Here is a 15,869-nt window from a genome sequence, read left to right on the forward strand (position 1 = left end):
TTATTTCCCAGAAACAACCCTAAGCCAGTCAATCAGGATTATTATTCTAAATTACCCTTTCAAAAAAATGTTCTTCTGACCACATGTGATACTGACCGCATTGGTTTGCATAGTCTCAAAAGATGTATTGGAGTCCTAATCCGGTACCTGAGAATGTGACCTTATAGTTGGAAATAGAGTCTTTACAGAGGTAATCAAGTTAAAATGAAGTCATTACGGTGGTCTTTAACTCAATATTATGGGTGTCCTTATGAAAAGGGAAAATTTGGACACAGAGACAGATATGCACAGAAGGAAAAAGCAGAGATGTAGGGAGAACACCACTTGAAGATGAAGGCAGAGATTGGAGTGGTCCATCTAAAAGCCAAAGACTGCCAGCCAATCACCAGGAGCTAGGAGAAGCATGGAATAGCTTCTCCTTTGCAGCTCTCTGAGATAATCAATCCTTCTGAAAAGTCATGTGACTTTAGAGACAATATATAGGTACTATATTTTTCAACTGATCGTTAACAAATAAATTTAATTAATGTGTGTAACTGTGAGAGTATAAATTTCTGTTATTTTAAGCCATCTGGTTTTTGATACTTTGTTAACGGAGCCCTAGGAAACCAATACTAATACTAATCATTGGGGTTCTCTTGTGTTTTTTAACTAAGTTCTCACCTGGTTCCTTGAATGGCCCTTGGCCTAGCTCTTATATATTCCATTTTAGGTTCCAGAGTGCACATCTAAATCCTAAGTCATCCACTCTTCTAAGGCTTTACCAAAAAACTGCATTCAGACTTACTCAGCAATCGAGGAAGGCGGTTATCTCCTCCAGGATGTCTCTTTGTAGAATACTCACTAAATGGTGGTATAAGTGTGTTTTAGATCTCTCATTGGACTAGGCCTTATTCATCGCTAAATTTTTAGTGCTCAGTATGGTGTTTGGCACAAAGTAAGTGCTGTGAATAAATTAATGTGTATTATTGCCTAATGGCTATGGTCAGTTTTTCCATTTATAGTATCTGCCTGCCAGGATATACCCGTTTCCACTGGCTGGCCCACCTTGATGTTGACCATTCATCGGCACACACTTCTGCCATGTGAACTTCTTCCCCATTCCTGAGGTCAGTTCTTTACCCAAACACTAAACAACTCAGGTTGATGTAGCAAATACCTATTGTTCTGAATGCCTAAAAACCTTCTTTTGTCTGGGAGCCATCTTGGATAAAGTTCTCTCATCTGGTTATAGGTTTACCAACTGGGTTCCAGTCTCTTATGGTTTGTTCTCTGAGTAAATTGACATGTTTAATAGTTAAATAAAAGCCTAAATGTTATCTGAAAAAACAATAAAATTTTCCATCCCCAAAAAATCCCAAGGCAATATTCAATAAAAAAAAAAAAACACAACTAAATGAAAGAAAAAAATGTGAGGAAAATAAAAAATATATTAGTGTTTATCTTCGGATAAGTGGTTTGTAGTTGTTTCTTTCTTTCTTTCTTTCTTTCTTTCTTTCTTTCTTTCTTTTTTGCATTTTTCAAATTGTCCAAATTAATCTGTATAACTTTTTAAAATTTTTTTTTACATTTATTCATTTTTGAGAGAGAGAGAGAGACAGAGTTTGAGCAGGGAAGGGGCAGAGAGAGAGAGGTAGATACAAAATCCAAAGCAGGCTCCAGGCTCCAAGCTGTCAGCACAAAGCCTGACGCAGGGCTCAAACTCACAAACCATGAGATCATGACCTGAGCTGAAGCTGGATGCTCAACTGACTGAGCCACCCAGGCACTCCAATCTGTATAACTTAAAAACAATTTTTTTTCATCTTTATTTATTTTTGAGAGAGAGAGAGGCAGAGTGTGCATGGGGGAGGAACAGAGAGAGGGAGACACAGAATCCGAAGCAGGCTCCAGGCTCCCAGCTATCAGCACAGAGCCCGATGCGGGGCTTGAACTCACAAACGGTGAGATCATGACCCAAGGCAAATTTGGACGCTTAACCAACTGAGCCACCAAGGCGCCCCTAATCTGTATAATTTAATCTATTTTATTATATTATAAATTTTATTGTGTTTCCTAATTACATGTTATAGACCGTCTTTGTTTTAATATGGACCTTACTATCAAATTCTTCAACTGCTTCTGACCAAATAAATTTGACATAGCCCAATTAAAGCCGAATAATGATATATATTTGAAATTAAACATAAAAAATGTTCAAGGAAAAAATAGGAGTCAAGTAGAGATCAACAAAATAGATAAAATGAATGCTTCATTAATTAACTTATTCATTATTTCCATGTTTGTTGAGTTTGTTTCTTGTGTTGGTCACTTTGCTAAATGTTCAAGTCATTTTTAATATGATATAAGCACACAAATTCAGAGCTGGTAGAATCATAGAGCTTGAATAATAAGAGTAAATGTCAAAAATGACCTAGAACATATATGAAGACAAACATAGTTCTTGATCTCAATGAGTTAGATCAATGTAACCCAAATAAAAAACTGGTGTCAAAATGTTTCATAGTGTGAAGTCAAGGGTATAAAAGTAGCATGGAGAAAATGCCAAAATGCTCCCAGAGTGAGGGACAGCAGAGAAGGCCTATTAAAGGAATTGACAGTCCTTCCGAGAATCAAAGAAATGAATGGAAGACTTGTCAAGTGACTGCACAAGATGGGATGGCAGGCCAGAGAGAACAGTGCACACAGAAGCACAGAGCTGAGAGATGGCAGAGGGCCTGCTTAGGGAGTGCCCAACAGTGCAGGCTGCCTACGGCAAAGGTGATGTTGGTGGGTCTGGGTGTCATGGCGGGGGGGCAACAGGGGCAGAGTTGCGAGTTTAAAGTGTTGAGGAGGAGGTTGCAGAACTGGGAAAGTATGTGGGAAAGTACACAAAACTGGACATTTGTAGGGTCATCACTGATTTTATGAAAAGAGTCTTCTGTGCCATGGTAGAAAATGTGGCTTTTATCTCTAAGAGACTGTAATGGCAAAGGATGGATTTAAGCCTGTTAGTAACATGATTAACATGAATGTGAGGGGTAATTCAGTGAAATTCACTGTCCTAATCTAACTGAGAAATGATTGTGGAGGAGATAACAGTGGGAGAGAAGAGGTGAGAGTAGGATACATTATAATAAAGGAGTAGGACAAGGGGCTGAGCAGGACTGCTCTTCATATTGAAAAAGACCAAGATGTCTATGGAAGGACTGTAACTCAAACGCCTTCTGAAATGAGACAGATCATGTCTACTCCAGGAGCGATGAGAGAGAATGGTAAAGACTTTGGTAAACCATAGATGCAGGCCTCACCCCAAGATAGCCAGTTATACGTCGTTTTAAAATACAGCCTGGTCAGTGGAAAGCTCTGTGGACTGTACTTGAACTCCAGGCCATGAGTTTAATTGACAGTGATTCTAACCTTGGTGAGTCATTCGAGTTTTTAGAAGAGCTTGACTCAAACCCTTGTCTTACCTTCCAAACATTAATGATCCCAAAATGGAGTATGCAATGGATATATATTTTAAAAATTATTCAGATGATTCTAAAATCCATCAAGTCCATGCCACTACTGGCAACAATAACCCCTAGTTCTGCAGCTTGAATAGCCTGAATGGATAGTGATACCTATTATGCTGACCAATAACACAGAGGCATGAAGACATTTTGTGCAAAGGAACTTAATACTAACTTCAAACACACTACGTGAAAGAAGTCTGTTAGTTACCTGTGTTAAGTCAGATGAGAGTTGTGGAGGAGAATCCAGGGGCTTTTCATATTTCACTTCTTCAGTCATTTTGAGTATCAAAATTAATTAACCACTTGGGCTCTTAAATTAATCAATGTTTTAAATGCAATGTGAAGAGATAATTCAATATAAAAATACTTAGGGTATTCAGGTCATTCTCAGATTTCTGATTTAAAGTACATGTACACTGAGTATGAATTTTTAATAAGGAACTTATCTTATACAATCTAAGGAAATTATGGCACTGTCTTGGCCACACATAAACTTTATCCTACTGCTAAAGTGACTAAACTCTTCACATAGCCTCATCAGGAAAAAATTAAAAACAAACAAACGAACAAACATCTGGCTTCCTAAAATAAACCAAAATAATAGAATTATTCTAACTAGTTCTGGTATCCAAAATAATGAAACATGAATATTTCCCCCAAATCCAAATTCTCTAACAATAATAATTTTACAACTTACTTTCGGTATGCTGATAGCTAAAGATTTATAAAAACTCTAATGACAATGTTGCTACCATAAATTCGGTAAACTCTACCATTCTGTGATTCCTATCTTTAAACACATATATTTTGTATTTAGCTATCAGTCTTCTCTGAAATCTGACCTGTTTGTACTCTTGTTAAAGAGTAGCTGAGTGGGGTGATTTAAATAATAGCCCCCTAAAATATAGCCATGTCTTAATCCCTGGAATCTGTGAATGTTACCATATACGGCTAAAAGGGATTTAGCAATATAATTAAGTCAAAGATCTTCAAATAGGGAAATTATCATGAATTATCTAGGTGAGCCTTGCATGTAACCCCATGTATCCCTATAATAGGGAGGCAGAGGAAGATTTGAAGACAGAGGAGAAGGCACTGTGACCACAGAGGCAGAGATTGGAGTGATGAATCTGCAAACCAGAGAAGTACGGCAGGCCTAGAAGCTGGAAGAGGCAAGGAACAGATTCTCCTCTAGAGCCCCACTGAGGTAGTTTGGCCCTGCTGACAACTTGATTTGGTCCCAGTGAAACTAATTTTAGATTTTTGGCCTCTAGAAGATAATAAATTTCTATTGTTTTTAAGACAGACACTTTTGATAATCTGTTACAGCAGCCACAGGAAACTAATACACCCATGATGTGCCATTTGGCATTTCTACAAGGAAATAAGGACTGTCAGGTCTCATTTCTCATTTTGCTAAGTGTAGAAATAATGGTGGGGAAATTTAGAGGTGGATATTGTTTATTAAGTATATGGTGCCTGCTTTGCAGGTAAGCCATCAAGCAGGACAACTCCAGGTTATATGGTGCACAGACAGATGGGGAGGGAACAGAAATGAGTAGTAACTGGTAGATAGTTGGAAGTACAAGCCTTTCAGTCAAGTTGATCAGCAGATTACAAGGTCCTAAACATGGGGATTCAGAGAAAAAGTCAAGAACGTTCAGCTGTGAGAAATTCTACTACAGACATTTAGACATAGTGGAACAAAAAAAGAAGGAAAATGCAATGGAGGATATACTGGGAAAGCCACATCTTCTTAAGTTAGAAACATCTGAGGTGACAGCTTGGGTCTATAAATTAATAAATATGAGTCATTGAGAAAATCATTGGGTTCAGATAAACCACAGTATTCTCAGTTTTCAATGGGATTATATCTATCATGTTATATTGTTCCATGAAGATTAAGTGAAACATTAGAAACCATAGGTGAAGTATAGTATTTGTTTCATAGTAGATAAATGCTTATATGAGATTTTTAAAAAGGGAATCACAAATACAGGGGTGAAATGGCAATAAAGGTGGTTTAGTGTTGTGTTACAGAATTGTGAGATGACAGATATTAAGATCCTTCAGTCTATAATCAGATGGATATCAAGTGGTCCCAGATATAGGATGAGAAGTAATGTACATAAGAAACCTACAAGAGATTATCACTGACCTAATCGGTAGTGATCAAGAAGAATAGTGAATTGACTGATAGTTACTGTTTAAAATTTGCCAAGAATTATTTGAATAATTTCATATATACATTTCCTAATCATTTAATCTTTACAACTATATCATACTCATTTTATATATGATAAAATAGAGGCAATGAAAAATTAATTAACCTGGTTACATACATTAATTAGCAAGGTTACGTAGGCAGTAGTTACTAGATTTGGATTATTTTTTTTAATTTTTAAAATGTTGATTTATTTATTTTGAGAGAGAGGGAGAGAAAGAATCCCAAGCAGGCTCTGTGCTGTCATCCTGGAGCCTGATGTGGGGCTCAAACTCATGAGCCATGAGATCAAGACCTGAGACAAGATTAGGAGTTGGACCCTTAACTGACTGAGCTACCCAGATGCCTCTAGATTTGGATTCTGACTCAGATTGGTTAATTCAACACATTTCTAAAAGTAGAAGAAAATAATGATGACATCCTTCTTTGTCAAAATCATATACTGTGCTCCTAACTTATTTATTGAAAACACATTTGTGAGTGTTTATCATGAGCCAGGGAAATGGTCTTTAACAATCATGACCAGGACCTTTTATTTACAACAAATAGCACTAGTTTCTATAATTCCCTATAGTGAATGTATATACTTTCTTTTAAGACATATGTGCACATAGTTAATTATACCCTCAAAGGATACCCAAACTGTGGACTGCTAGATGTGACTGATCACTATTTCTTATCATTTGACATGTGGCTCTGCATTCCATAATGGTCATCCAGTCATTTGAAATACTCATAGACTGTGGTTCCTAGACTGCCTTACTCACCTCTATCTGGAAATTAGTTCATATAGGTTAGACAAAAATATATTCCAAAATATTTGGCTTTAAATATGAATGTATTCTGGGGGCACTTGGGTGGCTCAGTCAGTTGAGTGTCCGACTTCAGCTCAGGTCACGATCTCACGGTTTGTAGGTTGGAGCCCTGAGTCGGGCTCTGTGCTGACAGCTCAGAGTCTGGAACCTGCTTCGGACCCTGTGTCTCCCTCCCTCTCTTGCTGCCCCTCCCCCATTTGCGTTCTGTTTCTCTCTGTCTCTCAAAAATAAATAAACGTTAAAAAATTTTAACAACAAAAATAAATAAATATGAGTGTACCATAAGACCCTTTTGACCTATAAAATCTTTCATTAGAAACTATCACCCTGGAATGGAATCAATGTTCTTCAAGCTAACTTCTGCCACAGCAAAATATTCAGTGCCCACAACAACTCTGGCATGATGGTATTCTACTTGCTCACCAGGGACATTTATATCAGCAACAACTTGGTGAATGGCATTTTAGTAATCCAGGAAAGTTAAATTAGGGTTTAAAGTTTCTTCTAAGCCAATGTATTGTTCCGCTATTACTATATTAATTCACTATAAGGTCACAAGTATAGACATTACTGTGATCATATTTATAAAATAAATTGCAACTTCTTGTATATAGAAAAAACCAAGATTAATTTAAATGTAGACATTCACTAACATGTCAGAGTTTATACATTAAAATCAAAATGAGTACTTATTGCCAGATTAAGAATTAAAGGGCTTGCTTCTCAGTTCTTTGAAACTGTTGCATTTTCCCTAAGAAAAACATCCGACAAAATAAACACAGGGACAAACTAGGAATAAAAGTTACTGTAGCCCCATGAATTAAAATCATTTAATGTGGAAGGCTATAAAAATTAATAATTTTCTATGAAAAGAAGTGGGAATTGAAACTGATCCGTTAACAATTTAAAAATGAATTAGCATATTTATATAGAAGTATTTTGGAAATGTGTATTATCTGGGATTAAATATTCTATGGTTTTCTGCATTCTATTTGATGAGTAAATCATCTATATGTAGATTTCCAGGGCTTTCCAAAAGACTTCACACTCCTTAAACCTTTTCAAATACCATATGAATCCCTTAAAGGAAAAAAAAAAAAAGAGAGAGACAAAAAGATGTGATTTAGCTTCTATCACCACTAACACTTTTATTTCCCCTAGCCTCACCAGCTTTCACCAGCTTCTTATTTATGTATTTATTTATTTGTTGCCAGCTTTTTAGACTCAGATATTTCCTGGCTTGTCTATAACCATCACAGGCTACTATTACCTTGAACATATTGTATCTTTTCTTATAAGAGTTCAAATATTTTCATAAGAATTTAAATTCCTAACTCTCCATCACATATAACCATAACTGATACGAAATGTGGCATGTAGAAAACATATTTATCTACATCTGTGAAGTTATAAAAACACACGTATTTTCACTGAACTACCTGGAAATAAAAAACACGCATTATTCTACCTGGATGAGGAAACCAAGCAGTGAAACAGAATCTTTTGTTCATATTCATGCAGGAAAAAAAATGTGGAAAAAAGAAACTACCTCTAAAACCCTTGGAAGTCTCAAACAGTTGAAGCTCCATTTTATCTTTCTTGAGAAATATTCACTTTCCAAAATATATTTGGTCTATTTGGGGGAATATATTCAGGTACTAATCTCTAACCCAGTCTTTGAGAAATTTATTTTAAACTTCTGCCAAATTCACTGTTTTAATTATGCAAGACTCACTAGTTTAATAAGCCCATTCTACAGCCCACTGCTCAAAGTCTTTAACAGCAGGATTCTAATAGAGCCAGGTCCAACATGCAAATGGTGCCATCTGTATCACCACATCCACTCCAGCAGCACAGCTATTAAATTAATAGTACAGTCTGCAAGATAAAACAGCAGAGATTCCCATCATGTGGAACCAGTTGAGTTTCTGTTTAACCTCCAGCAGATTGAAACACATAGCCAGTTCAGTCATGGCTAGCTTAGTTAATCCATGCCCAAGAGCTGTGTCCAATTTCCCTGACCAAAGGAATGAAGGACCAAAAAAGGAAAGGGAACGGTAAGAAGACATTAGTTCCCTAAGTACAAATATAAATAGGTTTCAATTGAGTAAGCTTCCATGTCCCTGATTGTATAAGGATTGGCTGACCAGTCTGGAATGAATTCAAACATTAGGATTGAAGACATAATATCTGCTGAATGATTTAAGCTCTTCACAAAAAGGAAGTACAGGAAGTATACTAAAACCGGCTTTTTAATATAGATTGGCATCTTGGTATACTTTAAGGCTAAGTAGAACTTCTATTACATGAAACTTCACTATTTGCAACTTTGCCATTTACTGCAGATAGTTTTACATTAGACATCTTTGACATAATAAATACTAGACAAGATTCAATTTCTATCCCAGAAAAAGTATTTCATTTTCTTCCCTTATCACACAAATACAGTAATTATAAGGTTTTAATTTTTTCCCTAACTCACCTAAAAAACACACGAGATTGATCATTGGGGAAACCTGGGCATATTTCGAAATATATCCCTTTGAAAGCTTCCTGTAAGTTTCTTTAAAGTTTTATGACTACAAGGCCACTCCTGGAAAAGTGATGCTTGATAAAATGAGCAAGACAATGTTCGTCATTATTAATATGCCTCTAATGCAAGATTGCAGATACTGGATTCATTTGAGTTGAAAGGGATATTAATCATGTTGTCACTGTCCATGCACCCCTTGAGTCTGGTAAGAAAGTTGTGGGGCTGTAGCAGTCAGCAGTGAGCCAATAAAATGACTGCATTTCTGTGCCAAAGATTTTAAAGGTTCTAAGTGGCATAAAAAATTCAAGGTTAAAAAAAATTTGAACTCTGACTAATTACAGTAACTTATTCAAAGAAGAAAAAATGTTTGCTAGTAAGTCAAAAATTATATTCACAGTACTATCTCAGTAAGTAAAAACTGTTTGTAAGTCATTTAAAGATTGTCACATGTTTTATTCCAATTATTAAATATTACATATATATTTATACCTGAAGTTGACTGAGAAATAAAGGTGTTCATCTAAACACTACCAAAAATGTTACAACAAGAGAACACTCAACATGAAAATTTTTGTTCCTCCTGTTTGAATACACAAAATATGTATCCTAAATAAAAAAAGAAGAAACACAATATTAAACATTTACCTTTAGGTACTATTTTCCTTTCAGGTTTCTCCTGCTTTTCAGTCTTGTCTTTGTGTATTTCTAGAAAAACATAGAATTTATACTTTAAAGACTATTTTTGAAAATATACAATATATAAACTATAACTGTGATCTAAACTTTAAAATTCCACCATGAAGTCTAAGGTATAGGTATCTAAATGGAAAAAGTCACTGTAACATGTTGCTACATAAATCACTCACTTATTGAAATAAGGGAAAAAATGAATTTACCTCAAAATTAGTGCTATTTGAAAAAGCTTAAAAACTTGCATCAATGAGGATATGTTGTTACTGTTTTCAGTGCTAAAATTGATCACAAACTATAATTATGTTTTATTTCAATTACTCTCAATACAATTAAGAATCCTTAGTAAGAATGTCATTTAGATTGAGGAAGATTTCATTTTTACATATTAAATTAAGAATTTGTGAAATGAACTGTAACTACCTAATAGGAAATATATCTCAGAAGTATTGAGTCTAAGTTATGTTTATAATCAGAATTTGGCATTGCATTTAACCCATAATTACTGCATGCAGATATGACACATTTCATGGAATAAGTCAGTCGTTACATTTTTTTCTAAATATCAGATTTTAACAAATATATTTAATTTGCTGCTAGCTTCAGTATACGTACATTGCCAAGGCTTAGAAAATGAAGTTAATTCTGAATTTGCAGTTAATTTGGATGGAACTAAATTAGATATTAGAGTTTACAAATATGATTACTACCTCTGAAAAGTGACTTAGTCTTAATACCATGGTTTATCTTTGAAAAATGCTAATGAGATTTACTTATTTATTTATCACAACTTTATTTCACAGATGATCTGAGATGGTGCTAATTACTGTACACATTTTAAATTCTCCGTTTGTAAATGTGAATTTGCATTTTTGTAATTTTTCCAGAAGTCTAAAATCAAGACCAACCATAGGAAAATCCTAAGTATCTTCGGGAAAAACAATTAGTGATTTTCACCTGTTAAGGAGGTAATTATCACTGTGAAAATGTCCTCTCTTTGTTTATTCCATGAATCCATCATCACACTATATTCGGGGCCACTCCTTTACCCTTATCCCATCCCTGGCTTTGATATGGCAATGGAGATACAAAAGATTAAGATACTTTATCTCATCCCTGGTAAAATTTCTCCAAGTTTCAAAGAAAGATCTTCAAAGACCACAGGAAACTTACATTTTCTTGTCTGCCTCACCATTTTTTTTTAAAAATCTGTTCTCTATAGGTCTCCAAATCTTACTCCCAAGTGTGTGTGTGTGTGTGTGTGTGTGTGTGTGTGTGTGTGTGCATGTGTGTGTGTGTGTTCAGATATCTGTTGGCCAGTTATCATCAGTCCTTTTTAAGGTGGGTGAATCATTATTTGGAGGTGGAATAGGTTATTCTGTGCAATCTATGATATTTAGCAGCAACCCTGGCTCCTCCTGTTAAATGTATGTGGTAGTTCCATCCCCTGTCATGAAAAATGAAAATGTCTTTAGACATTGAAAAATGTCTATAAAAAATGTCTTTAGACATTGCCAAATGCATTCTGTAGGGCAAAAGGAGCCCTAAAGAACGTGTTCAGATGACTCAAGACAGTATTTATTTTGATTACCTTGTGCTTTTGGTTTCTGTAGTATTTCTCTAATTATGAAAGAAGAATAGTGTTGCACTATACTGAATTATCATATAGAGGTATATGTGTAGAAAATTTTCATCTGTGTTCAGTTTGCAAAAGCAAAATAAAGTTGCATCTTATCGGCTATAGGCAATAAAACTACCATAAACCTTATTTAACACACACACAAAGAATTATATTTTTAGAACTGTCTAAACATATGAGATAACCTACTTAATCACTGTTACTTTGGACCTGCACCGCCTGGCAATAGCCACAGGACTCATGTGGATGTTAAAGACAGGGTATGAGATTAGTCTAACATTGAGATGTGATGTAAGTGTAAGTACATACTGGATTATGAAGATTTAGTATAAAAAAAGATGTACAATATCTCATTAATGATTTTATATTAATAACATATTGGGATGATATGATTTGGGGCATATTTAGTGTGATCATTTTATTTGTGTGGCAACTTGGGCAGACTACTATTCCAAGTCATTCAAATGAACAGTAATCTAGGATTTGCTGTGAAGGTATTTTACAGATGTAATTAAAATCCCTAATCCATAGACTTTAAATAAGAAGATGATTCTGGATCATGAAGTTTCCCAAGGAGGAGAAAGAAATTCTGTCTGGGGATGACAGCTTTGGTCCCTGCCTGTGGGTTCAATTTTGCCTGTGATTTTTCCTTTCCTGACTGCTGTCCTATGCTTAGCCAGTCCCCACAATCACATATGCCAATTCCTTGTGATAAATTTCTTAATATATAAATATATCTGCATAATCTCCTACTGGTTCTGCTTTTCTGGTTGAGCCCTCACTGAGACCCTGATTAGGTTAAATAAGACATGTCATTAAAATTAATTTCATATTATTCTTTTTACATTTTAAATATGTGGCTACTTGAAAATTTTAAACTGCGTATGTGGCTCACACTGTATTACTATCAGCCAGTGCTGGTTTAGTCCTAGGAGTGGGCAAACGACCTTTGAAAAACCTTAGGTCATCCACAGAGTTCAATCTTTTACAAATGAAAAAGAAAACTTGAAATTCTCCCTTGCCAGTACTATCTTGCTTCCTCCTTCCTATTCAGATCAACAGAGGCCACAAAGATTGGTGCCTTGTATAAATCAGGCCAGTAAAGCAAGTAAAACGCCAAAGATTTAGAGTAGTCTGGACATGCTAAGGGAGTCACCTTTAAGAGATAATTTCTTACTCCTAGTTGGGATTGATTTGAATACAGAAATGGGATGAAATCTTCTAAATTAAAAGCTTACTTGAAATTCTACCTTCATTGTGAGAGAAGAAGGTCTTTTTTTTTTTTAATTTTTTTTTTCAACGTTTATTTATTTTGGGGACAGAGAGAGACAGAGCATGAACGGGGGAGGGGCAGAGAGAGAGGGAGTCACAGAATCGGAAACAGGCTCCAGGCTCTGAGCCATCAGCCCAGAGCCCGACGTGGGGCTCGAACTCACGGACCGCGAGATCGTGACCTGGCTGAAGTCGGACGCTTAACCGACTGCGCCACCCAGGCGCCCCAAGAGAAGAAGGTCTTAAAGTTGTCATTTAGAATAATATTCTTCCTTTAGAGGTAAGTGCGTGTGCATGTGTGTGTGTGCATGTGTGTGTGCGTGTGCATGTTCCGCAGGCATCTATTGGCCACTCAGAAGAATAAAGCAGAGGTTCTGCAGCTCCCACAAAGGATCAGACTTGGGTTAGAATTTTCTGCAGGATCAAGTGCTAAAGGCCATCCTGCTTGGGCAAACCTGTCAGAGCCTCCTACCCTAATTTCATTTGGGGAAATACGCTGGACAGGGTGGTGTTTTGTGGGACTGGACAACCCATGTTCATCCATGGCTGGGTTTCCTGCAAGGCAGGTGGATGTTTGCACATAAGAGAACAGAAATAAGAAGCAGTAGCAGGAGCCAACTCGGCACCCCTTAGCTCTAGCTCCTTTGTACACAGCAGCATCCCATCAAAAGGGAATGAGCTGTAGATTGTGATCAGCATTGAAATGAGCAGAAGTCCATTCTAGAGGGAAAAAAATAAAGTGAGAGAAGACAAATCTCAACAAGGTTGGGATCAAGAGCACCATTCATGAAAAGGCAGGGGGAAATCCACTGATTTCCAAATACACGGAGAGAGTTAACTCCAAGAAGGAAGGTAAATCCTGGCATGTTGGATATATTTCACTACACATTTTCCTTAAGCAAAAATATAAATAATATGAAACTAAAAGAGAATTAGACTGAAAAAATGGCAATATATTTCTGAGTATTTGCTTTTTACTCAACAGTAAATGGAGCAGACACAACCCAGTTCTATAACTCAGACCAATCTCAAGGATAAAGCCCTATTTTTTTTATTTTCCTGACTCCATACTTCAGTCTTTTATGAGGACAGTCTCATGGCTCTGGACAGATCTACTTAGATTTCTCATAAGTGGAGGCAGGGATCATGGATTAAAATACACACACATACACAATAAGATCTTTATAGGTCACAATGAAATATGATGACTTACACAGGCATTTTCTTGTGTGCAGGACTGTTATCAACTAAATTTTTAACTCACTCAAAGACCCTTAGTATTTCTATAGAGGCGAGTGAAGACTCACACAGCTAACCTTATAAAGGCATACATAGGCCTACATTTCTCTGCTTATAGAAGACAAAAGAAATTTATTTCTTATGGTTGAGACTTAAGGATAAATTACATCTCTCTCTGCATGTTTTACTGCAACACTGAATTTTCTTTGGTGACTGCATTCTATGGCAAGTGTTGATGCCTGTGACTATCAGATGCCTGGAGAAACCAGTGAAGCCTCTGCACATGTGCCAGTTCTATCTCCTTACACTTGAGCCAGGAAATGATAACCATCCAGGCTCTTGTCCAATTGAGTAACAATGTCCTTCCAATTTAGACTTCAGAAGGATCTTTTTCTCACAAGCAAATGATGTTTGATTTCTTACTCTCAACTGCTCTTTCCAGCTAAGAACCATTTATATAAGAATGTAAAATTAAATTTTAAAGATTCAAGTCACTAAAGGTAGAACTTTATCGCCCTATGGTTTTCAAAAAACTTCCAAGAAAAATAAAATTCCCTGTATTATATTACAACTGGCTTCCAGTTATTTGCTAATTTCCATAGACTGGTGAATAACTCCATTTTGTGTAATATGACAATAATTTATAATCGCATAAAATTGCATTTAACATCATGACACTGTTTAGATACAGTTCACTTAGACCTGCACAAATCCTGGGTACGAGGGACAAAGAAGAAGATCAAAGCAGTTGTTATTTACCTCCAAATATATGTGTTTTCCAATTAGATTAATGCCCAGTGTCTATTAAGACATTATAATAAGTCACAGCACCAGATGCCAGTTGGAATCATAAGACATTCTGGTAACCAGTAAACCTTAAAGATTGTTTTGTGGCTGAGAAGGCACAGAAGTCAAAGTATCTCAATCCAGGTGTGAGACTGCCCACAGGCCCTTAAGGATACAAATCTATATTTGAAATTTGAGAATTGGAGAAGGGAAAAATAATATGGGAGAAGAGCAATAATTATCTCAATGTGTCAGGAGGGAAAAAGGAGTCATCAGTAACCGTACCTTAGAAGAGTGGAGCAGTACTCCACTGATGTTTACAGTGTTGGTAATGGTACAATTGTACTAAAAGATTTATGAAAAGGGCAAGTTATCACCACAGAATGTGGGAAGCATAGTCCAACTTTTTTCACTACTCCTGATTTTCCTCTGTAGTTTCCCTCCACATCTACAGGGAAGTATGAATAAATGTAAGACATGGAGAAAAATTATAAGGTCTCCCTTTAAATCCTTATTTTTATTCATCTCCCACTCTAAAACTAAAAACATTTGAAGTCATTGGAAAACTATATCAAGCTAGGCTCTAAATGCATTTACAAATTTCCTTCATTTAAGGAACTCAGGAAATTTAAACCTTGGCTTTTATGCTTTATAATTCAATGAAGATAATAAGGAAATATACCCTCCTCAGTCAGGCTGTTTCTCTAAAGTTCAAAGCCAAACAACCAATTAGGTCAGAGTCCAACGTCTCTGAGGAGGTGTTAGTCTCAGCACCAGACTCGTGAAGTGTTGGGAAAGTAAAAATTAGTAATATTGAGATTTTTCATTATTTCTGGGTTGCAATGATCATTAAATGATTATTTTAATAATTGTCATATGAAAGCTGGTATAAATCTATGGTATTCTAATGTAATTAAAATATGCATTTTTTAGAAAAAGTAGACACAGGTAAGTTATTAACAGATCTATACAAAAATATATCTGACACGTATTAAAATACAGCTTAGTGGTTAAGATAATCAATGCTAGAGTCAATCTGCCCAGTTGGAATCTGATTCCTTTTCTTACCAGCTGTGCAAACCTTATTTCTTCATCTGTAAAATGAGGTTATTAATAGTACCTTCCACATAGATTTACAGAAGAATTAAAATAAGTTAAAATGTGGGGCACCTGG

At 35.9% G+C, this 15,869-nt stretch overlaps 1 protein-coding gene across 1 annotated transcript in view; it reads right to left on the reverse strand.

Moving 5' to 3' along the window:
• TRDN (triadin) overlaps window positions 1-15,869 on the reverse strand; it is a 305,883-nt gene that overhangs the window by 253,412 nt on the left and 36,602 nt on the right. Inside the window, 1 exon segment of the mRNA XM_047860375.1 lies at window positions 9,715-9,774. Coding sequence (XP_047716331.1) covers window positions 9,715-9,774 — 60 coding nt within the window.

This window comes from Prionailurus viverrinus, chromosome B2, assembly GCF_022837055.1.
Source record: "Prionailurus viverrinus isolate Anna chromosome B2, UM_Priviv_1.0, whole genome shotgun sequence".
NCBI classification, from domain to species: Eukaryota; Metazoa; Chordata; class Mammalia; order Carnivora; family Felidae; genus Prionailurus; species Prionailurus viverrinus.